Source organism: Rhinopithecus roxellana, chromosome 10, assembly GCF_007565055.1.
Source record: "Rhinopithecus roxellana isolate Shanxi Qingling chromosome 10, ASM756505v1, whole genome shotgun sequence".
NCBI lineage: Eukaryota > Metazoa > Chordata > Mammalia > Primates > Cercopithecidae > Rhinopithecus > Rhinopithecus roxellana.
In genome coordinates this window covers 138,964,029-138,989,512 of record NC_044558.1, presented here as the reverse complement: position 1 = coordinate 138,989,512, position 25,484 = coordinate 138,964,029, and the positions used below count along the sequence as shown (strand labels likewise).

The following is a 25,484-nucleotide window of genomic DNA, read 5'->3' as shown; positions in this document are numbered from 1 at the left end:
TCTCTAGGGAAACTCAAAGATAACAGGGGAGACAACAGCAAGGACACTAGAGGAAAATTTAGCCTGTAATAGCTACACTACAGCAAACAATAGCCCTACCCAGATTTTAAAACCTCATGCTACCTTAGTTTACCTGCTTATTTATCCAATACATCATGTCTAGCTATCAACAAAAAATTACAAAGCATGCTGAAAGACAAAAAAAACAGTCTGGAAAGACAAGCATCAAAACCAGACTCAGATATGGTAGACATTTTAGAATTATCAGATCATAAATTTAAAATAACTGATTAACATGCAAAAGGCTCTAATGCGAAAAGCATACAACATGCAAGAATGATGGGTGACATAAGCAGAGCTAGACTGCTATAAGAAAAAATCAAAAGGAAGTGATAGAAATAAAAAACATGTCAGGCTGGTGTGGTGGCTCACACCTGTAATTCTAGCACTTTGGGAGGCCAAGGCGGGTGGATCACCTGAAGTCAGGAGTTTGAGACTGGCCTGGCCAACATGGCAAAACCCAGTCTCGACTAAAAATACAAAAATGACCCAGGCATGGTGGTGCATACCTAAAATCCCAGCTACTCCAGAGGCTGAGACAGGACAATCGCTTGAATGTGGGAGGTGGAGGCTACAGTGAGCTGAGATATGCGCCACTGCACTCCAGCCTGGGCAACAGAGCGAGACTCTATCTCAAAAAAAAAAAAAAAAAAAAAAGCCCAGAGTTCAAGGCTGCAGTGCCCAATGATTAAGCCTCTGAATAGCCACTGCATTCCAGCCTGGGAGCAGGGACTCTGTCTCTAAAAAAAGAAAATACATATATATTCTTCTATGTTTTGTTTTGTTTGTTTAATTAAAAGTTACATCACAGTTGTTCTCAACTACAGAAACAGATCCGGCTACAATGTTTAATTCCTCTGCATTACTTAAATTAAATGCTGCCACCAGTGAGTATGGCATTGTATAATCATATTTTTTCAGTGGTTAAAATAGAAAAAAAATGCAGATAGAGATGTGTATAATTGGCATGCATAGAAATACAGAACCAGTTACATGACAAAAGTAAGCAAAACTCTAAACCTTCATATTTTAAAAACAAGATTTGCCATTTAACAAGAATTACATTCATTAAACTGAAGAGTATCTCCTATAGAGAAAACTTTTAGAGTCAGATCCAAATATTACTATATTCATACTTGGAAGCACTTCGACAACTCAAGGCTGAAAATCCCACACTGTGCTTGTTGTCAGTCCACTGTTTTCCTGCCTAGTAGGCTCCAAAAGTGAATATTCTACCACTTTGTGCAGGTGATGCTGAATGCTGTGTCCACTGAACTGGGGCCGCCCAGGGTCACCAATCAGTACTCGAGTTCTATAGGTCCAGAAGCACTTCTTCAGCCACTGATGAAGACTGTCTGCAAGGTTTTCGTCATAAAACATATCGCCAAGAACAACAAGGTCCCACTTATCTTGTTCCAAATTCAAAATGTTTTGGATTAAAATAGGAAAAGGATTCAGTCGGTTCAATTCACAATTTAGTGTAATAGCCATTCCTGCAACTTAAAAAAAAAAAAAGCACAAAATGAATTGGTATATGCTAGGCTGTTATAATTCCCTGTTGATTAAATAATTTAGAAGATCTGCTAACAATATATTTTTCTTCCTTTTTGTTGAAAGTTGTTGTTTAAAGAAGTCTAAAGGTTATCTCAATATAAGCTATACCACAATTTCCAAATACATGACTGGATATCCTGAAAACAAAACAAACAATTCAAAACACCTAGAAATGCTGGGAATTTTAGGAATATTTGCTGATTTCATTAACCAAAATATTTTGGTTTTTTACTGTGAACAGGGAAACAAGCCTTGGGCTTGATTGAGCATGGCAATAAATTAGAACTGAGACCCCTTGGCTGGGCGCAAGTGGCTCACACCTGTAATCCCAGCACTTTGGGAGGCCAAGGCAGGCGGATCACCTGAGGTCAGGAGTTTGAGACCAGCCTGGCTAACATGGTGAAACCCTGTCTCTAATAAAAATACAAAAATTAGCTGGACATGGTGGTGCATGCCTGTAGTCCCAGCTACTCGGGAGGCTGAGGCAGGAGAATCACTTGAACCCAGGAGGTGGAGGTCGCAGTGAGCCAAGACCATGCCACTGCACCGCAGCCTGGGCAACAGAGTGAGGCTCCGTATCCAAAAAAAAAAACAAAAGAACTGAGACTCCTTTATAAAATAAAGGTTTTCAAGGACTATATTCTCAGTGAAAGGGTAGACCAGAAGAAAATCAGATCAAATAAAAACTTACTTGTCTCAGCCTGTGTTCTAATGGAATAAAAATCACCCTCAAAGACAGGCCAACACTCACTCGGGTTTGGGGTCAAATATACACTATTTACTTATTTCAGGCAATTCCTAACCCATAAATTAACATAAGTGCTCCCTCCAGGATGTCTGGCAGACACAAATCCTCCTGGGAAAAATGTACCATCTACTCCGACCTCGGGATTCCTACAGATAATGTCCCAGTGCACACAGATTCACAATGTCTGATCACAAAATGCATACGACGACAAGCTACCACACTGAGCATGTGTACATACTTATTCTAGAGAAGAAAAAAAAGATGAGCCTTAAATACTTATTCTAGAGAAGAAAAAAAAGATGAGCCTTAAATATTTTAAAATATGAATCCTTACTAGGGTCTATGTCATTGGCCAAGATCCTTGATGCCCCGCTCATCTTAGCAGCAATAGCTGTTGCTCCACAACCACTCCCAAGATCTAATACAGATTTTCCTCTGACAACATCAGGATTATCCAAAAGATACCTAAATTAAAAAGAAAGGAGAAACATATCTCAGAGAGATGAGGAAAAATAAGTGTTGGGAACAGGCCCCCCAAAATCTGGCCATAAACTGGCCCCAAAACTGGCCATAAACAAAATCTCTGCAGCACTGTGACATGTTCATGATGGCTATAACGCCCACACTGGAAGGTTGTGGGTTTACCGGAATGAGGGCAAGGAACACCTGGCCCACCCAGGGCAGAAAACCACTTAAAAGCTTTCTTAAACCAAAACAATAGCATGAGTGATCTGTGCCTCAAGGACATACTCCTGCTGCAGACAGCCCAACCCATCCCTTTATTTCAGACCATCCCTTCATTTCCCATAAGGGATACTTTTAGTTAATCTAATATCTACAGAAACAATGCTAATGACTGGCTTGCTGTTAATAAATACATGGGTAAATCTCTGTTCGGGGCTCTCAGCTCTGAAGGCTGTGAGACCCCTGATTTCCCACTTCACACCTCTATATTTCTGTGTGTGTGTCTTTAATTCCTCTAGCGCCACTGGGTTAGGGTCTCCCCAACCCAGCTGGTCTCGGCAAATAAGAGGTATCCAAAAAAAGAAAAGGAAAAGAAAGAAAAGACATGTCCTTAGGTTGACTGGACAAAAGAAACAGTGAAACGTAGCAGAAGAACTTGGTCCAACCTTGGCAAGTTTGGTCTGACTAGAGTGACACAAAAAGTCCATCTCCAGAGCTGGGCAGAGGTGGCAGAAGAAAGGACCTAGTCATTTGGTCTTTCTCTTCAGCAGGCATGAAGCACAGTACCACACAACTGACTAATCATGCTATTCAAGTCAATTTTTTTCAAAAAAAAGGTATAGGCTGGGCACGGCGGCTCATGCCTGTAATCCCAGCCCTTTGGGAGACCACGGCAGGCAGATTACTTGAGGGCAGGAATTCGAGACCAACCTGGCCAACATGGCAAAATCTCATCTCTACTAAAAATCCAAAAATTAGCTCGGCATGGTGGTGTGTGCCTATAGTCCCAGCTACTCAGGAGGTTGAGGCAGGAGAATCACTTGAACCCAGGAGGTGGAGGTTGCAGTGAGCTGAGATTATGCCACTGTGCTCCAGCCTGGGCGACAGAGCAAGACTCTATCTCAAAATTAAAAAAAAAAAAAAAAAATACAAAAATTAGCGAGGGGTGGTGGCGGGTGCCTGTAATCTCAGCTACTCAGGAGGCTGAGGCAGAATTGCTTGAACCAGGGAAGCAGAGTTTGCAGTGAGCCAAGATTGCACCACTGCACCCCAGCCCGGGTGACACAGTGAGACTGTTTAATCATCCTGGCTAACACGGTGAAACCCCGTCTCTACCAAAAATGCAAAATAATTAGCCAGACGTGGTGGCGGGTGCCTGTAGTCCAGCTACTTGGGAGGCTGAGGCAGGAGAATGGCATGAACCCAGGAGGCAGAGCTCACAGTGAGCCAAGATGGCACCACTGCACTCCAGCCTGGATGACAGAGCGAAACTCTGTCTCAAAAAAAAAAAAAAAAAAAAAAAAAAAAAGTCTCTAGACCCACAAAACTCATTATGTCAAAAGGAAAGTTAAGCCTGGAGGCCAAGTTAGGGAAGACTGTCCTTTCCTCATGCATAGATAGCTGTTACTTCACAACCTTGTGTCAAAGCGCTATACATTAGCCAGACCCCTACAAAAGGAAAAGGTCTCAGGGACCTCCAGATGACTGCCCTCACAAATTGCTCATAAATTCTTTGCAGACCCCTAAACCTTTCGAGATGTATCTCCTCCCATAAACAAAAACATATCAACTCTAACTTTAGTCTGCTACCTAAGTCTAACTCCTTGTCCACAAAACTAAAGTGTTAAATTTCATACAATGTCCATTACAAGCTTATCTTCCTGGGTACAGAATAAAAACAGGGTAAGGCTAGGTGCAGTGGCTCACACCTGTAATCTCAACACTTTGGGAGGCTGAAGTGGGGAGGATCACTTGGGCCCAAGAGTTCGAGACCAGCCTGAGCAACATAATGAGACCCCGTCTCTACAAACAGTACAAAAATTAGTTGCTTATGGTGCCACATGCCTGTGGTCACAACTACTTGGGAGGCTGAGATGGGAGGATCACTTGTGCCCAGGAGGTCAAGGCTGTAGTGAGCAAAGATTGCACCACGGCACTCTGGCCTGGGTGACAAAGTGAGACCCTGTCTCAAGAAAAAAAACAGGATGAGAGCAATCATTCCTTCACCTACCCTGAGACATCTACGTAATTAACTCTTCCTTACTCCCTATTTTCGAATGTTCACCTTATGTAGAGCATAGATTTACTGGGCACTGACTAAAATCTCACAAGGATGTAATCATTTGCCTCACTGCCTAACCCACTGTTTCTACATGCCTTTTCCTCTTTAAAGAAATGTATAGCCAGGCACAGTGGCTCATGCCTGTAATCCCAGCTACTCGGGAGGCTGAGGCAGGAGAATTGCTTGAACCCAGGAGGCAGAGGTTGCAGTGAGTAGAGATCAAGCCATTGCACTCCAGCCTGGGTGACAGAGCGAGACTCCGTCTCAAAAAAAGAGAAAGAAAGAAAGAAAAGAAATGGGCCGGGCGCGGTGGCTCAAGCCTGTAATCCCAGCACTTTGGGAGGCCGAGACGGGCGGATCACGAGGTCAGGAAATCGAGACCATCCTGGCTAACACGGTGAAACCCTGTCTCTACTAAAAACTACAAAAAACTAGCCGGGCGAGGTGGCAGCGCCTGTAGTCCCAGCTACTCGGGAGGCTGAGGCAGGAGAATGGTGTGAACCCGGAAGGCGGAGCTTGCAGTGAGCTGAGATCCGGCCACAGCACTCCAGACTGGGTGACAGAGCGAGACTCCGTCTCAAAAAAAAAAAGAAAAAAAAAGAAAGAAATGTATAAATGTCCAGGCGAGGTGGCTCACGCCTGTAATCCCAGCACTTTAGGAGGCCGAGGTGGGTGGATCACCTGAGGTCAGGAGTTTAAAACCAGCCTGGCCAACATGGTGAAACCCCGTCTCTACTAAAAATACAAAATACAAAATTAGCCAGGTGTGGTGATGCATGCCTGTAATTCCAGCTACTCGGGAGGCTGAGGTGGGAGAATCGTTTGAACCTGGGAGGGGGAAGGCTGCAGTCTGCCAAGATTGTGCCATTGCATTCCAGCCTGGGCAACAAAAGCAAAACTCCATCTCAAACAACAGAAAAAAAGAAAGAAAGAAAGAAATGTATAAATACTGTGCCTCCTAAAAACCTCTTAGAAGAGCACAGGCCACAAACTTCTCTGTGACTTGTATTTCTCTTGGGCTTAACAAACCTTGGCTGGTTGAGACTCATGCCTCAGTCTCTCATTTGGGCTGACAAAGTATTGAATACTTAGTACGTTCCAGAAACTACCAAGCACCAGGAATTAAGACTGACAAAATACTGCTAAAACAAAGACTAAAATTAAGTAAACTCAATCCAAGAGTCACTGTCTCCTCTAGACTAAATCATAGAGTGACTTTCCTGCTGCCTGAATTGTAGTACAATGACCTCTCTGGTAAAACCCAAAGTCCAGTTCAGCCAAGGAATTTGGACTAGAGCTAAACAGTTACCAAACAAGTGAAGATGGATGGGGAAACACTGAAATAACAAATTTCAGCTGACTCTTGATCTTAGGATTGGAGTAATAAGGAACAGTGGGTACTACTGAGGCAGGAGAATGGCAGAGGAATTCAGGGGTGAAGGGGACCCATTGGACATAGCCTAGCTGAAGCAATACCAAAAGCAAAACATACAAGATAGCAGAAACGGGACATATGAAATAAGAGAGTAAGCACTAATAGATAAGGGAGTAAGCAATGAGTTGGAACATGCAAGATAAGGAAAATAAGTTGAAAGGGCTTGCAGTAGCAATTTGGTTACAAGAAATAAAAGATAAGCAATTTTGTCGGGAAAGATAAAATACTGTTAAGAAAGGATGCACAATTAGCTTATGAGAAATAAAGTGCGGTTTAGGCACAATGAGGGAAAGGCAAGGATGAGCAATTCACTTCTGAAAAATAAAGTAAGGTTAAGCAAGTGAGGAAAAAGCATATAAAAGGCCATGAAATGTAACAAACCAGGGCTGATACCACTCACGGGTCAGCCTGATCCACTGCTGATCGCATTGTGCTTAACAAACTGTTTGCTGCTTTGCTACTTGTATGTGTGTCACATCCAATTCTTTGTTCATGGCACCAAGAACCTGGGACTTGACAACATCTACCAGTAAAACTATGGCAAAGTAGAGGTATACATGCCCTGTCTAAATAGCTGCTACCGCCAGGCACGGTGGCTCATGCCTGTAATCCCAGCACTTTGGGAGGCCAAGGCCGGCGGATCACTTGAGGTCAGGAGTTCAAGACCAGCCTGGCCAACATGGTGAAACCCTGTCTCTAATAAAAATACAAAATTAGGTCAGGCGCGTTGGTTCACGCCTGTAATCCCAACATTTTGGGAGGCCGAGGAGGGTGGATCACAAGGTCAGGAGTTCAAAACCAGCCTGATCAACATGGTAAAACCCTGTCTCTACTAAAAATACAAAAATTAGCCTGGCATGGTGGCACGAGCCTGTAGTCCCAGCTACTTGAGAGGCCGAGGCAGGAGAATCACTTCAACCCGGGAGGCGGAGGTTGCAATGAGCCGAGATCACACCACTGCACTCCAGCCCGGATGACAGAGCGAGACTCCGTCTCAAAAAAAAAAAAAAAAAAAATTATCCAGTGGGTGCCTATAATCCCAGTTACAAGGCAGGAGGATCACTTGAACCTGGGAGGTGTAGGTTGTAGTAGGCTGAGAGTGCACCATTGCACTGCAACCTGGACAACAGAGTGAGACTCCATCTCTAAATAAATAAATAGGCTGGGTGCAGTAGCTCACACCTGTAATCCCAGCACTTTGGGAAGCTGAGGTCAGGAATTTGAGATCAGCCTGGCCAACATGGTGAAACCCCGTCTCCACTAAAAATACTAAAAGTAGCCAGGTGTGGTGGAGGGCACCTGTAATCCCAGCTACTCGGGAGACTGAGGCAGAAGAATTGCTTGAACCTGGAGTGGTTCAAGTGGAGGCTGCAGTGAGCTGAGATCACGCCATTGCACTCCAGCCTGGATGACGAGAACAAAACTCCATCTCTAAGTAAGTAAATAACTAGCTGCTACCCATCTTCAGCTCACCGTTGCCACACAGAATCCCTGTTTACCAGGTATCCTTGCTTTTCAAAGCAAATCGATTTTTACATGAAATCTCGCCAGTTTTAAATATCAGCAAATAATTTTTTTGAAGTTTATAAGTCCAGGTCAAACAAAACACACCTATGGGTCACCAATTTATGACATCTAACTCAGTCTCTTAAAGAAGATGATTTTATTTCAAGTTGATAGTTACTTTAATAGACATCACTTAAGATGTCAGCATTCTAAAACTATGATATAACTAAATAAAGCTTGAAAATCTAGCAACACAACGATCAGAACATTGGCATTATTTTGTACCAGCTGGAAAGCTTTCCAGTCCTTGGAATTTCCAACCAAAAGCTCTATGTTTGCATTTACACACTTTACTTAAAACTACATATAACACTAATTATGTAGGCTAGACCATTCCTGTGAAACAGAAGTCCTTATCACCTTTTTTGTTTCACAGCTTTAGAACCACAGGGCATAAACAGATGAAATCATTTACCAATCCTACAACAAAGACTAGATCAAAATGCAAAAAGCTCTTGCCTTTATTTCATCAGCTGTGTTTCAATAAGAAGTATAGTGTGGCTATGTGAGAAAATGCCCTAAGACCTCTGCAATATGGAGAGTTAGAAGATGGGGAGGGGGGATTAAAACGCAGATTCAAGTCCTAAATTTTCAACAAGCCTCTAGAGAAGAGGGATTTTTTCCTCACTCTATCGCCATGTTGGCCAGGCTGGTCTTGACCTCCTGACCTCAAGTGATCCGCCGGCCTCGGCCTCCCAAAGTGCTGAGATTACAGGCATGAGCCACTGAGACTTTTATTCTCTCTTTTAAAAATAGATACAGGGTCTCACTCTATTACCCAGGCTGGAGTGCAATGGTGCAATCACAGCTCACTGTAACCTAGAAATCCTGGGTTCATGTGATCCTCCCACCTCAGCCTCCTGAGTTGCTAAGATTACAGGCACAAGATACCACACCTGGCTAATTTTAAAAAACTTTTTTTTTTGTAGAGACCTAGGCTGGTCTCGAACTCTTGACCTCAAGCTGTCCTCCTGCACTGGCTTCCTAAAGCACTGGGATTACAGGCACTGCACCCAATAGAAGAGGGAATCTTTGAGCACCCCACTCACTCACAGCTCCTGTTTTATGGGAAAAGAAGCAACTCTGGAAGGAATGTGAGGTTTATGGAGCGACATTCACTGAATTAAAGGAGAGCTGAAGGACTGGGTATTTAGCTTCCATCTAAAAACTCTGCAATGGTCATGCGCTATGAACCATGAACCTCCTAACAGATGAGATTTCTGGATCACTTATAGCTATCCAGGGTCCTGACAGCTGACTCTAGGATTTCTCTTGGGGAGACAGCTACTTGGGAAAATAGCTTGATAAGCTTGGGTTACAAGGGAAAATTATGCAACAAGGCAACTAAAAAATATGGCTAACCTAAGGTCAGGCTCAGAGGCCCACGTCTGTAATACCAGGACTTGGGGAGGTTGAGGAGGCCAGGAGTTTAAGACCAGCCTGGACAACATAACAAGATCCTGTCTCTACCAAAAAAAAAAGAAAGAAAGAAAGAAGAAAAAACAAGAAGACTTTTGAGTTTTGCTAGTTTCTGTTTTGTTTTGTTTTTAAAGACAGGCCAGGCGGGAGTGCAGTGGCAGGATCACAGCTTACTATACAGTCTCACCCTCCCAAAGTACGGAGACTACAGGCATGAGCCACCACGCCCAGACTTGCTGTGGTTTTTTGTAGAGGCTGGAGTTGGAGGGGACTGAAAAGAGCAAAGATCTGTACCACCTTAAAAGTTTCAATAGGGTAATACCTAGACAGGGCTTGGCCTCCTGGCCAGTAGATTGCCCAGTAAGGATCACTGTGGGGCCACAGGTCAGCTCTCTCCCACCAGAATTTGCATCTGGGGGTCAAAAGCCGCAACTGGATTTCAGGGGTGAGGCTACCACTGCTGGTGACTTCAGTGTTCTCCTCCAGGAAAGCCTTTATCTTAGGATCCAAAAAGCTTCCAGCTCCCCTCCAGGGACACCGGCCACAGGGAAACAAGAGAAGACCACTGCTTCGCATAGCCTGCAAGAGGAAACCACAGCGATTCCTGGGTGCTTTCCAACCTAGACTCAAAGCCATCAGGCCTTTCCCCAAACACAGGTTCTATCAATGTTCTGTTGATAATGGCCGCTTCTCAAGGAGAATGAACAAGGGTGTGTCTCCCAACTTGATCTCAACTGGAACCTCTGAGTCTCTGGGGGGGAAAAAAAAGTAATACTGAGAATTCCAAAGAAGAACAACATTTCCAGATCCTATTACATAATAAGAAAATATTGGCCGGGGGCGGTGGCTCACGCCTATAATCCCAGCACTTTGGGAGGCCAAGGTGGGAGGATCACCTGAGGTCAGGAGTTCAAGACCAGCCTGGTCATCATGGTGAAACCCTGTCTCTACTAAAAATACAAAAAATTAGCCAGGCATGGTGGCGGGTGCCTGTAATTCCACTACTTGAGAATTGCTTGAACCCGTGAGGCAGAGGTTGCAGTGAGCTGAGATCGCACCATTATACTTCAGCCTGGGCAACAAGAGCAAAACTCCGTCTCAAAGAAAAAAAAAAGAAAATATTACAGTGTAAGCTCTGTATCTGATGACTCACATGTGCAAGTTCATTTCAGATGAAAGCTTTAGTGCATCAATTGGGAAAATCCAATCTTTTTAAATGATACCTTTTCACAAGAGAATCCTTTTAGTAATTTAACACAACAAATACACAAGCATTTGATTTTGAAAGAATCCTCAAGAAAATGCCTCTTACAGGAAATCAGGCATATAGTCATCCCTCAGTATCCTCAAGGGATTGGTTCCAGTATCCCTTGCTTCCAGGGTACCACAGAAGATACTCAAGTCCCTTATATAAAATGGCATATTTGCATATAAACTAAGCATATGCTGTGGTATACTAGGCATATGCTGTGGTATACTTTAAATCATCTCTGGATGACTCATAATAATACAACGTAAATGCTATGTAAATAGTTACACTATATTTTTGTGTTATTTTTATTGCTGTAATTTTACATTGCTATATTGTTATATTGTGGGCCAACTGTACAACTTCTTTCAGAAATTTAACAAAGTAGGCATGCTTGGTAACTGTGAACAAAATAACAGAAGTCTTCTGTCTTCAGGAAGCTTATTATTCCAGTGGTGGGATAAAGTAGTTAACAGGGCAAACACAGTTTTTGCCTTCATGAAGTCTAGCCAAGAGCTGGGGGGTTAATGAATTTATAATTGTCTGTGGGCAGAGATATATTAATACAAATTATATTGACTACTCGATTTCACTAAAGATTGTCATATCAGAAGACAATGCAATCAAGACTCAGGTTTTTTCCTTTAAAAATACTGTATTGATTTAATTGTAATAAAAGAACATCAACTCCTAGATCTCTTTCTGTAAAAGCATCTGATGGTTCGATTTTACCAAGCCTAAACTGAAAAGATTTGCTCCAATAGAAAAACACCTGTGCAACTGATCACAAAGACGTTTTATAGATATATATACATACACACACACACACACACGCTGATAAGAATAAATGAGAATGAGGAACAACAACTTAAACACAACTTATGCACCCAGTTGTTTGGAGACCTCGGATCTCTTCTGCATAAATGTTTTAAATGGTCTTAAATCCACTAAAGTATTTAGATTAGGGATCAAAAATCCAAATCCCTACAAGGGGCTGGACATCATAAATGAGTGATGCAGGCTAGCTGTAAAATAACAGAGGGGCTGTGGCAAGCTGGAGACTGTTTTCAAACAGTTCAAAAGGGCCAGGCAGGAACATGCTGCCAGACCCCTCCGATTTCTCAAAATCATCGAAAAAAATCTAGATATTGACACATTAGCTTCCACTTTTTTTGTTGTTGTTGAGACAGAGTCTCTGTCGCCCAGGCTGGAGTGCAGTGGTGCGATCTCGGCTCACTGCAATCTCCGACTCCCACGTTCAAGCGATTCTCCTATCTCAGCCTCCCGAGTCCTGGGATTACGGGCGCGTGCCACCATGCCCGGCTAATTTTTGTATTTTGTGTGTGTGTGTGTAGAGGCGAGGTTTCGCCATGTTGGCCAGACTGGTCTGGAACTCCTGACCTCAAGCGATCCGCCTGCCTCCGCCTCCCAAAGTGCTGGGATTACAGGCGCGAGCCACCACGCCCGGCCAGCTTCTGCTTTTAAACAACAGCAACTCATTCAAATATCAAAACTCAGGGCAGCCCAAAATGCATGTCAGGTCATACATAGCCTGTGAACTCAGCGTAGATTCCAGTGGGTATTAGTTACCCCACATCAGTGTCCTGGGATCGCAGAGGTCTCTCAGGGCCTGGTCTCCCATTAGACTAATTTTGTTAAGCAGTACTAGGCTGTCACTTGAATCACACAATGCAGCCTAAAGTTTAAAGGTAACGCAGAGCAAATAGAGATTATTTGGGATTTGGACCCCATGTCCTTTAGACCGGCGCTTCCCTCTCCCGTCCCAGCACCGATGAGGCATGGGTTATGACGTACGTGACTGTGGGGGCCACTGGGTATTTCTCTTAATGAGAAGGAGAGCTGACGGGATCAAAAGGGTTACGTTCCAGAAACTGTAGACGACTGCGTCATTTTCCTCCAGAGGCGGGGTGGAGTCGATCTTAAAGGGGCAGGCAGCGTCCTCCCGGTCTCCTTACCTAGCTTTGCTGACACCGCCCTCGGAAGTAAAGCACAGGGCTCGCCTGTCACTCACCCTGGCGACTCTTCCTGCGCATGCTTTACATTTTCTGGGTCCCGCTACCAAAACTCAGCCAAGCGCGAGCTGCTGGCTGTGGCCGGGATGTGGGCGGGACGGACGGCGGGCCCTCGCGGCCCCGCCCTTTTTCCCAGCAGCGCTTTCTTTCGCCTTCACTTTCTTAAAGGGCCAGAAGCGCGAAACCAAAGGGCGCCCTGACCTCGCCTGGAAAATAAGAGAACGTTAAATCTGTGTGCAATGTTTGTAGAATTTTGATTTCTAAAATTTCATTCTGAAACTATGTATCCAACACCTACTATGTACCAGTCGCACTTCCAGGCACGGGACATAGAGTGGTGAGCAAAATAGACCCAGTATATTTTTTTTAAAAAAGACACAGTGTAAGGCCTTTGTGCTGCCTACATTCAACTGCGATTAAATCATAATGATGTCCTTTCTTTTCTAACAATTCATAAATTCACTATCAATTTATTTGCAGCCTATATCACTCGAGTCTGGATCTACATATATCCACCTTTCAACTGGACCCACATCCCACTGGACCCTCAACTCAACACTCAAAGTTAACTCAGCATCTCACCTGACAACAATTAAAACCTGCTCTGGGGGGAAAATGGTCCAAAACTAAGAAACAGGAAAATTGTGTTTCTGCATCTTAGTTTGCAGTTTGAGAAATACACTGGCACCTGCCTGTTCAAAATTAGAATTTGTCGCTGGGGTTCTCTGCTCCTGCCATGGGTGTAACAGCTTTCTGTCTTTCCATGTAAACTGGAATCTTTAGTAACTACTACAAGGAAAGGACACTTTGTGCTTCCAGTCAACAGCCCCAGATGCAGCCTTATCATTTCTGTCTTAGTTGAATGGCGTACTTGCTATATTCTTGTTGATAAGCTACACACCTTGCATTTCACAGTATTCTGCCATAGATTTCCTATGTAATAACTGATATAATGTGTTTATGACCTGCATTCATCCATTTATGAGCTGCTTTTTTTCTTAATTAGTTGCTGATGTAAACTCGTTTTCTCAAGTATAATAACTTTTCATTACCACACTCTCCGATTCTCCTGCGAATAGTGAACCTTGATCCATGTTCAAGGTCAATTTGTATAAGAAATATTGTTTTTAACCAGCTTCTGTGTTCTATCCCAATTAGTAGTTTGAACATCCCAGTCACTGCCCAAGAAACCAGAATGAACAGGCTGACCTAACATTTCTACAAAAAAGAGTTCCTGGTAAAAAGTTTGGTAGCCATCACTGAAGATGCATTTAATAATGTTTGGATAACTCATTCAAAACTTGCAACTTGGTTGAAGGGACTGCAACATGCCTTTCCTGTTCCATAATGGTTTTAAAACTGGTCCAGTTCTTTCTGTCCCTCCTGCCATTGCCTTAGTTTGGCATTATAATGGCTTGCCTGGGTTCCTATAACTTGTCTTTCTCTAATTCTGCCTTCCTTAAGACTATTCTTTTTTTTTTTTTTTTTTTGAGATGGAGTCTTGCTCTGTCGCCCAGGCTGGAGTGATCTCGGCTCACTGCAACCTCCGCCTCCTGGGTTCAAGCCATTCTCCTGCCTCAGCATCCCCACTAGCTGGGATTATAGGCGTGCACCACCACGCCTTGCTAATTTTTGTATTTTTAGTAGAGATGGGGTTTCACCATGTTGGTCAGGCTGGTGTCGAACTTTTGACCTAGTGATCCGCCCACCTCTGCCTCCCAAAGTCCTGGGATTACAGGTGTGAACCACCGTGACTGGCCAAGACTATTCTTTATATTGCAGCTTAAATGATTTTTTTTGCTGAAGCTTAGATTCCATAGTCTAGAAAAGGCCTACCCTTCCCAGATAAAGCATGAAAAACAGGGACATAGGGATTTTCTTTTCTGTTGTTTAGTGTTGATGCGCTGTAATTTCTTAATAGAAAGGACCGATTTTAACAAAATTGACCCACATACATCCAAGCAGACTTGTGAACTGATAACAATTTGAGCTCTTGTCTATCCTCATGATTTTTTTACTTTAACTACCTGCCCTACATTTTTGTTTACAAAGCCAGTTCTCTAATAATTGGTCCCTCTTGCAGGTGCAAGTAAAAAGTTTTACCCAACTTTGTCTTTACGGGGTTTTTGGTTTTTCAACAAGTTATTCAATTACACTTATTAGCTGTATGATCTTGGACACATTACTAAACCTTCTTGATAATCAGTTTCTTCATCTGTAAAACAGTGATGATAATAATAATGTTTTAGGAAGATTTAATGAGATAAAAGCACACCGTGTTTAGCCCAGTTCCTGGCATGTAGTAAATGCTTGCTAAGTGTGCTGTTACAGTGATGATCGTTATTACAAACACAGAGATTGATGAGCAGCAGATTGGGTTTTCAGTTAAAGCTGAGAGGATCAGACTTGAAGTTTAGAAAAATGTTTTATGCTGCAGGTAGCAAAGAGTTTAGAGTGGGGGCAAGACTGAAGACAAGGAAACCGCCATTGGAGGATATTATGGTAATCCAAGCAAACAATAACAGAGGCAGAACTAAGGTAACTGCAACAGGGATGGAAAGAATTGGAACATCTGAAAATGATTAAGGATGAGCTATTAGCAGGACTTGGAGACTAATTAAATAAATGCGTTTAACCATAATGCTAGCCAACCTCAGGGCAAGATGGTTTCTCTTGCTCCACTCAACTGGCCTGTGCTGTTCATCAGCAGGCTATCTGTGTTCTCCCTTGCCTAAAACCCGCTCTAGCTCCCCAGACCTTCATTGGTACAGCTGGAATCCTGACTACAGCTTTCCAGGCCCATGCTAATCAGTCCTGACTTAACCTATCCTGCCTCTTTTCAATACGCTCTTCTCCCCTCTCTGCTGCAATTTGTTTTCCTCCCACAGCACCTTGTTCTCTCATCCCTAGGCCTTGTTGAAGACAGAAAGCTGCCACTGCCTCCCACCCCTAACTGCTCCTCACTGTCCAAACCACCTACTCATCCTTCAGAACTCAGCTCAAGGTTAAGGTCCTCTGAAAAGCCTTCCCTAACACGTCAGCCTACACACTAATCTTCCTATTTTCTTAGCTTCCTATGGGCATGTTCAACAAGAATATCAAGCAGAACTGTCACTGTCTGTCTAGACTTGAAAGCAGACTATCTCATTATTCTTTTAGCCTCTAGCACAGTTAGACACTCAATAAACTCTGTTAAATGAAAGAAAAGGCAAATACGTGAGTAAAATAACCGACATTACATATCAGTATCTCATTTTACAAATTTACTTTTAACAGCTTTATTGAGGTATATTTGACATAGTCTCACATTGGCAACTTTGCATGTTTACAGAGTACAATCTAATGTCCTGACATATGTTTTGTCAACCCAAATGAGAGACTGAGGCAAGAATCTCAATCAATCCAGGTTTACTGAGCCAGAGCTTAAAGGTGTGCCCAGGAAAACCCCGAGTCACAGAAACATGAGTCTGTGGCCTGTGCTCCTTGGGAAAGGTTTCAGGAGATTCGGTATTTACACATTTCTTTAAGAGAAAAGACACGCAGGAAAAGGGAGATAGACAGTGAGGCAAATGATGACATTCTTGTGAGATTTTAATTAGTGCCCAGTAAATCTATGTTACACATGAGATAAGGGCAAACATTCAAAAATAGGGAGTAAAGGAAGAATTCATTATTCAGACTTCTCAGGATAGGTAGAAGAATAATGGATCTCATCTTTGTTTTTCACTTGGGAAGATAAGGCTTATAATTGGCACTATCAGTGTGAAATTTACCAGACTTTAGGTTCCTGGACAAGGAGTTAGACTTAAGTTGCAGACTTAAAGTGACAGCTGACATGTCCTTATTTATGGGAGGATTTATTATACACCTTGAAAAGTTTAGGAGCCAGGAAAGAATTTTCTTATGAGCAATTTGTGAGGGCAGTCATCTGGAAATACCTGAGACCTTTTCTTTTTGTAGGGATCTGGCTAATGTATAGCACTTTGACACAAGGTTGCGAAGTAAGCAGGCTTAACTTTCCCTTTGGCATAATAAGTTTGGGGGTTTTGAGACTTTTTATGCTCCTTTACAGTATATACTCATGAAACCATCACCAAAATCAAGATAGTGAACATATTCAGTGCTCCTGTATAATTGCTCCCTCCAGTTCTTCCCCCACTTTTTTTTAAACCTTTTTGTTCTGTTTTTTGTTTGTTTGTTTTTTTCATGAGACAGAGTCTTACTCTGATGCCCAGGCTGGAGTGCAGTGGCGAGATCCTGGCTCACTGTAACCTTCTCCTCCCGGGTTCAAGCAATTCTCATGCCTCAGCCTCCTGAGTAGCTGGGATTACAGGCGCGCACCACCACACCTGGCTAATTTTTGTATTTTTAGTAGAGACAGCGTTTCACCACGTTAGCCAGGCTGGTCTCGAACTCCTGACCTCAAGTGATCTGCCTGCCTCGGCCTCCCAAACTGCTGGGTTTACAGATGTGATCCACGGCACCCATCCAGTCCTTCTCCCTTCTTCAGTCCTTTACAACCATTCTTGGCTTTCTGCCACTATAGATTGCTTTGTTTTTTCTAGATTTTCATATGCATGCAATTGTACAGAGTTTATATACTGTTTTTATCTTATTTCTTTCACTAGTAATTATTTGTATTCATCCATGTTTCCTGCATCAATAATTCACTCCTTTATATTACTAAGTAGTGTTTCATTGTATGTATAGATAAGCTCCCATGTTTGTCCATTTACCTGTTGATGGACATTTGAGTTTTCTTTCTTTTACTATTATAAATAAAGTTGTTTTGAACATTTGTGTCCAAGTCTTTGTATAGCCTTATGCTTTCTTTCCTTTGCGTAAATACCTAGGAGTGCAATGGCTAGATCATATGGTAGGTGTATGATTAATTGCAAACTTTTTCTAAAATGGTTGTGCCTGCTGGGCACCGTGGCTCATGCCTGTAATCCCAGCACTTTGGAAGGCCAAGGTGGGAGGACCACTGGAGGTCAGGAGTTCGAGAACAGCCTGGCCAACATGGTGAAACCCCGTCTCTACTAAAAATACAAAAATTAGTCGGACATGGTGATGTCTGCCTGTAATCCCAGTTACTCAGGAGGCTGAGACAGGAGAATCACTTGAACCCAGGAGGCAGAGGTTACAGTGAGCCAAGATCGTGCAACTGCACTCCAGCCTGGATGACAGAGCAAGACTCTGTCTCAGAAACAACATAAAATAAAATAAAATAGTTATGTTATTTTACATTTCCACCATCATTGCATGAGATTTCCAATTGCTCCACATCCTAGCCAACACTCGCTAATATCTGTCTTCTTTTGTTCTTTTTTTTTTTTTTTTTTGAGACGGAATTTTACTCTGTCGCCCAGGCTGGAGTGCAGTAGCACTATCTCAGCTCACTGCAACTTCTTCCTCCCAGGTTCAAGTGATTCTCCCACCTCAGCCTCCCAAATAGCTGGGATTACAGGCGCCCGCCACCACACCCAGCTAATTTTTTGTATTTTTAGTAGAGACGGGGTTTCACCATGTTGGCCAGGCTGGTCTCAAACTCCTGGCCTCAAGTGATCCCCCCACTTCGGCCTCCCAAAGTGCTGCGATTACAGGCCTGAGCCACCACGCCCAGCCTCTCCCCAGACTTTTGAAGGAAGTTTGTAATTTTGGGTTTTCTGGAGCTTCAGCTTCCTTCCAGCTTCTCTCTACCAAATTGCCCTTGCAACAAATCTATGGCACCGTGTCTGTGTAAATTTGTGTGTTTCCTTTTTTCAGTTCCTTATCTGCAGTTTGCACTTGTTGCTCCCTCAGTTAGTAACCAGGCAAACTTTTAAGCACAGGTCACTGAGTCACACCTAAACATCTGACAACTGACACTATATAAGACCAGTTGGCTACAAAAGGGAATCCTCACTCCCTGCAAAACCCAGAAATCTTCAGCTAACTAAGGCTGTGGTGCCATCTACTGATAATTTAGCTTAACATGTAGCCAACAATTTAGCTTAACAATTTAGCCAAGTGTGTTTCAGCTAAAATGGTAAGAGCAAAAACAAAACTGAAACTTAAACAGAGTCATGTATAAAGAGCAAAGATTCTCACCCACAATGTTACTACACACTGGTACCTTTTTTTTTTTTTTTTTTTTTGATAAGGAGTCTCGCTCTGTAGCCCAGGCTGGAGTGCAGTGGCACGATCTCGGCTCACTGCAACCTCTGCCTCCTGGGTTCAAGCGATTCTCCTGCCTCAGCCTCCTGAGCAGCTGGGACTACAGGCACACGCTGCCACGCCCAGCTGATTTTTTTGTATTTTGGTAGAGACTGGATGTCACCGTGTTGCCCAGGCTGGTTTCGAACTCCTGAGCTCAGGCAATCTGCCGGCCTCAGCCTCCCAAAGTGCTGGGATTACAGGCGTGAGCCACCACGCCTGGCCTGGCACATTTCTTTAGTTGTAAGATATGATGGAAATACTTATCACTGGTAATAAATAGTTCAGGCTTAAAGCTTAAAAGATATTTGGTATAATCTATAACACATTCTCTCTCAATCTTTTTCTCTCTCACACGCACGTGCACACTACACAACTAACCCACCAGCAAATCCAAAATACTGTCTATGCAGAATCTGACCACTTTTCACCACCTGCATTGCTTTCCTCTAATACAAATCACCATCATCTCTAGCCTGGGTTATTGTTGATGGGAGGATAAATTCTCCTGTACTCCCTTGGGATCTTCTGAGTCTAAGAACTAAATGGACATAAACAGATTAACAGAAAAGCATACAAGTGTTATTAATTTTTACTTGTACATGAAGAATCTCACAAGATGAAAGGGGTGACGTCCTGAAGAAAATGGCCAGAACAGAAAGCTTTTATACCTTTTAGACAAAGAAATGATAAATTTATGAAGACAAAGGGATTTGAACTCAGGGCAGTATATTGTGGGGAAATCATTAGGAGATACATGGTGATGAAGCAGCTACATTGTCTGGGGTATAAACCTGGGGTTTGTCGTCGGGCACCAGGAAAATTTAGGACATGGACACACACAAGGAGTTTAGGAGCAGAGGTTTAATAGGCAGAAGAGAAGGGAAAGAGAAACAGCTTTCTCTACAGAGAAAAGGCCCAGCCGGTGGTGGATGCGCCAGATTTTATAGTGAGGTCTGAGGAGGCGGTGTCTGATTTACACAGGGCTCACAGATTGGTTTGATCAGGTATGATGTTTACATAGTGTGCAGGGGAAGGCTGGTTACCCCACTCTAATCTTATTATGTAAATGAACTTTCCAGTTGGTCAGCGCCATCTTGTCTGCTCCTTACAGTACACGTGGCTGACAAAGGGAAAGGAAGATGGAGCCTCCAACTTGAACATGTGTAGCCCAAAGTTCCTCCCGGCGTTCACTATGTCTATGTCTGCAACTCGGCTTTACAGGATGCTCTTCGTTAGAAAGTTATTTGGGGCTGCTTTTCATGAAAAAATAAAAGCCTTACTGAGGACTCCCACACTCCTACTATCTGCCTAAGTGATTTTTTCTAAACTCCTGTATGGGTGAAGTGCAAAGCTGGTGAAAGATAAATGTTGGTTTAGTAAGTTTATCTGTATAGGTCCATTGTAGCATCAATTCCCAGTCTCTGGAGATAAGGGTTATTTTCTCTTTCTACTAAAGGAAACGGGCACCGTGGCTCATGCCTGTAATCTCAGCACTTTGGGAGGCGGAGGCAGATCAGATCACACCTGAGATCAGGAGTTCGAGACCAGCCTGGCCAACATGGTAAAACCCCATCTCTACTAAAAATACAAAAATTAGCCAGGCGTGGTGGCACGCGCCTGTAATCCCCGCTGTTCCAGAGGCTGAGGCTGGAGAATTGCTTGAACCCGGGTTGCCTCACTGCAACCCGGGTGGTGGAGGTTGCAGTGAGCTGAGATTGTGCCATTGCACTCCAGCCCGGGGCACAGAGCAAGGCTCCATCTCAAAAAAGAGAAAAGGAAAAAAAAAAAAGGAAGGCATTTTTCTCAAAGGAATTTTTATGGCTTCCTCAAGGTAGGAATGGACATGTCAGTGAGGAGGGCAAAGCAACTCCATCCTGGATGCTAATCCACGTTGGTTTCTGATTAACCCCAGTTCCAGGAAGTCTTCTAAGACTTCCAGTTTATCTGTTGTTCCTTGTGTAAGAACACGTACTGACTGTAAATCCTGCCCTTTGGTCAAGCGGCCTTGATGTTATCCTACTTCAGTTGTTCTCCACGTCCCTCCTGAATCACTCCTCTCCTGGGATATATAAGCCCTGGGTTTGAGGGGTAATGGTGCAGGGATCCACCATCTTGTCTCACTGCTTCCTGAGATACAGACATGGCTTCTGTTCTAAGTCCCTAGTAAACGTTTCTTCCTAGGAAACTGGATGTGTCAGCCTCTTTCTTCTGCCTCTCAGCTTCCTCAGCTGCAGGTTTGCATAGATCCTGCCCACTGTGAAACAGTCAGCCAGCTCTTCCTGCAATGACAGTCTCTCAAGTACCTTCACCTTGAAATAATCAGTATGCTAAACTGGCATATTTGGGGGTGGCGTGTCCTTAACTCTTTCGTTGCAAAGGTCTTTGAACTAACCTTCTTATCCCTCCTTGCTTCCTTTGGTCAATTCTCAACAGAAAAGCCAGAGTGATTCTTTAAAAAAAAAAAAAAAAGTCAGATCATTTCACTCTTCCATTCAAAACCCTCTAGTGGTGCTACTGGAAAGGGATCACAATTCAGATCCCAACAGAGTGTTCTTGGATCTCATGCAAGAAAGAAATCAGGGCAAGTCCGTAAAATGAAAGCAGGTTTAAGAAAGTAAAGAAATAAAAGAATGGCTACTCCAAAGACAGAGCAGCCCCAAGGGCTGCTGGTTGCCCATTTTTTATGGTTATTTATTGATGATACATGCTAAACAAGGCGTGGATTATTTATGCCTCCCCTTTGAGACTATATAGGGGAACTTCCTGATGTTGCCACGGCATTTGTAAACTGTCATGGCGCTGGTGGGAGTGTAGCAGTGAGGACAACTGGAGATCACTCTCGTTGCCATCTTGGTTTTAGTGGGTTTTGGTTGGCTTCCTTACTGCAACCTGTTTGATCAGCAAGGTCTTTATAGTGACCTCCTATCTCATTCTGTGACTAAGAATACCTTAACTTACTGGAAATGTAGCCCAGCAGGTTACAGCCTCAGGTTAACCAGCCCCTGTTTGAGATGGAGTTGCTGTGGTTCAAAGGCCTCTGACAGCAGGGCTGAGTGCAGTGGCTTACGCCTGGAATCCCAGAACTTTGGGAGGCCAAGGTGGGTGGATTGCTTGAGCTCAGGAGTTCAAGACCAGCCTGGCCAACATGGAGAGTCCCTGTCTCTAGTAAAAATACAAAAATTAGCTGAGCGTGGTGGCACATACCTGTAATCCCAGCTACATGGGGTGCTGAAGTGGGATAATTGTTTGAGCCCAGGAGTTTGAAGCTGCAGTGAGCTGAGATTTCACCACTGCATTCCAGCCTGGCAATAAAGTGAGACCCTATCTCAAAAAAAAAAAAAAAAAAAAAAAAAAAAAGTCGGGGGGTGGGGACCCACGTGATGGATCATGCCTATAATCCCAGCACTTTGGGAGGCGGGTGGATCACTTGAGGCCAGGAGTTCGAGACCAAACTGGCCAACATGGCAAAACCCCACCTGTACTAAAAATACATAAGTCAGCTGGGCATGGTGGTATGTGCCTGTAATCCCAGTTACTCGGGGGGCTGAGGCAGCAGAATCGCTTGAACTTGGGAGGTAGAGGTTGCAGTGAGCCGACATCATGCCATTGTACTTCGCTACGGAGAGAGAGTCTGTCTCCAAAAAAAGCAAAGTAAAGAAAAGAAAAAGAACATACACATTTATCCATTAAGTTCTCCATCTTTCATGGGTGCCCCAAAACAATTACAATAGAAACACCAAAGATCTCTGATCACAGATCACCAGAACATATGTAATATTAGGTTGGTGCAAAAGTAACTGTGGTTTTGACCATTACTTGTAATAATAATGAAAAAATTTGAATACTGTGAGCATTACCAAAATGTGACACAGAAACACGAAGTAAGCACACTCTGTTTGAAAAAAAAAAAAATGGCACCAATAGACTAGCCTGACACAGGGATACCACAAACATTCAATTTGTAAAAGTCACAGTATCTGTGAGGCACAGTAAAGCCAAGCACAGTAAAAGGAGGGATGCCTGTGAGTGGAATCATACCATATGTAGTCCTTTGTGACTAATTCTTTCATTGAGTATAATGTTTTCTTCATTCATGTTGTAGAATGAATAAGTACAGTCAGGCTTCTGTACCCATAGGTTCCACATCCATAGATTCAACCAAACCACACACTGAAAAAATTGGGAAAACATTTTGTGTCTGTACTGAACAGCATGTATAGACTTTTTTTCTTGTCATTATTTCCTAAACAATATAATACAACAGCTATCTCCAGCCTGGGCAACACAGTGAAACCCCGTCTCTACTAAAATACAAAAAATTAGCAGGGCGTGGTGGTGGGCACCTGTAATCCCCGCTACTTGGGAGGCTAAGGCAGAATAATTGCTTGAACCCGAGAGGCAGAGGTTGCAGTGAGCCAATTCACGCCATTGCAATCCAGCCTGGGTGACAAAGCGAGACTCTGTCTCCAAAAAAACCACAACTATTGGCTGGGCATGGTGACTCACACCTGTAATCCCAGCACTTTTGGAGGCTGAGACAGGTGGATCACGAGGTCAGGAGTTCAGGACCAGCCTGACCAACATGGTGAAACCCGTCTCTATGAAAAATACAAAAATTAGTTGGGCATGGTGGTGCATGCCTGTAATCCCAGTTACTCAGGAGGCTGAGGCAGGAAAATCACTTGAACCCGGGAGGCGGGGGTTGCAGTGAGCTGAGATCGTGCCACTACATTCCAGCCTGGGCAAAAGAGTGAGACTCCGTCTCAAAACAAAACAAAACAAAACACTATTTACATCATATTCAACATTATAGATAATCTAGAGATGATTTAAAGTAATATGCAAATACTACATCATTTTATATAAGGAACTTAAGCATCCATGAATTTTGGTATCCTCAGGGGTCCTCAAACCAATCCCCTGTGGATACTGAGGGACAATTGTACAACATTCCTTTTGTGGCTAAATAACATTCCATTATGTGAATATTCAGTACTACATTGTGTTTCTCCATTCACCAGTTGATAAACATTAAGGTGGTTTACACTTTTTGGCTATTATGAATAATGCCACTATGAACACTAATGTACACATTTATGTGGCAACATATGCTTTCAATTCACTTGGACATATACCTAGGAATGGAAGTGCTGGGTCATATGGTAACTCTACGCTCAAATTATTTAGGAATTGCCAGACTGCTCTGCAAAGTGACTGCACAATTTTACATTCTCACCAGCAATTTATGAAACTTCCAATTTCTCCACATTCTTGTCAACACTTGTTTTTTTTTTTTTCTTTTCTTTTCTTTTGAGATGGAGTCTCGCTCTGTCACCAAGGCTGGAGTGCAATGGCGCGATCTCGGCTGACTGCAACCTCTGCCTCCCGGGTTCAAGTGATTCTCCAGTCCCAGCCTCCCGAGTAGCTGGGATTACAGGCACCTGCCACCACACCTGGCTAATTTTTGTATTTTTAGTAGAGACGGGTTTTGCCATGTTGACCAGGCTGGTCTCAAATTCCTGACCTCAGGTGATCCACCCGCCTCAGTCCCACAAAGTGCTGGGATTACAGGTATGAGCCACCGCGCCCCGCCCCTAAATTACCACTTTAAGCTTCAATATAAGTCTAGAATGTAGGTATACTATTATGACCTCTGTTTTAGAGGTAAAGAAGTGAAGCCACAGGAAGGTTCAGTAACTTGCCTGAGGGCTCATAAGTAGCTGGCAGTAGAGTTGGGATGACACACTCAGGTCGTCTGGTTCCACAGCTGCACTTAAACACAGGACGTAGACTCGGTAATGAGAAAGAGGAAGCTATTTCAAGCACAGAGCCAAACGCAAGGATTTGCAAGTTCATTGCATAAAAAATAAACTGCCCAGTCTGACTAGGGAAGAGCACTCACCAGAGCCAGGTTGCAGGAGACAAAATGAGGATAGGGCGAGGCAGGCTGGTGGAGGGCCTGGACTGTCAGGCCTAGAGACTTGGATTCCATTAGGAATGTTAATTGGGAGTCACCGTTGGAGTGTGGTCAAGGGAACAACAAAACAAAAACAGCAGCTCAGTGGCTGTCAACATGGTAATGGCCTTTGAAAATAAAGTACACAAACAAGGAGTGGCAGGAAGGCGAAAGGAAAGCTTTCGCATCACCAAGCTCAAACTACTCTGTATTATAATTACACAATATAAAAAGATGAAGGGGCCGGGCGTGGAGGACCATGCCTGTAATCTCAGCACAAGATCCTTTGGGAGGCCAAGGTGGGAGGACTGCTTGAGGTCAGGAGTTTGAAACCAGCCTGGGCAACATAGCGAGGCTTTGGGACAAAAAATACGAAAATTCCAGCCTGGGCAACATAATGAAACCTGGTCTCCACAAAAATGATAAGAACTAGCTGAGGATGGTGGTACACACCTGTCATCCCAGCTACTCAGGAGGCTGAGGCAGGAGGATCACTTGAGCCCAGGAGGTTGAGGCTACA

General features: G+C 43.5%; 1 protein-coding gene across 6 annotated transcripts; it reads right to left on the bottom strand.

Moving 5' to 3' along the window:
* Positions 1-124: 124 nt before the first annotated feature.
* ETFBKMT (electron transfer flavoprotein subunit beta lysine methyltransferase) lies at positions 125-21,423 on the bottom strand. Of its 6 annotated transcripts, none has more exons than XM_030938310.1 (4): positions 21,401-21,423; positions 9,851-10,279; positions 2,697-2,827; positions 125-1,559 (listed from the first exon to the last, which is right to left on the bottom strand). In XM_030938310.1, exons 2-4 carry the CDS (start codon positions 10,162-10,164, stop codon positions 1,216-1,218), a joined length of 789 nt encoding a protein of 262 aa, XP_030794170.1. In that variant the 5' UTR covers positions 10,165-10,279; positions 21,401-21,423; the 3' UTR covers positions 125-1,215. The 6 variants fall into 6 exon arrangements, with proteins under 6 accessions (XP_030794170.1, XP_030794168.1, XP_030794166.1 ...); XM_030938308.1 differs by lacking the exon at positions 21,401-21,423 and adding an exon at positions 12,810-12,905; XM_030938306.1 differs by lacking the exon at positions 21,401-21,423 and adding an exon at positions 12,754-12,899.
* Positions 21,424-25,484: the final 4,061 nt, after the last annotated feature.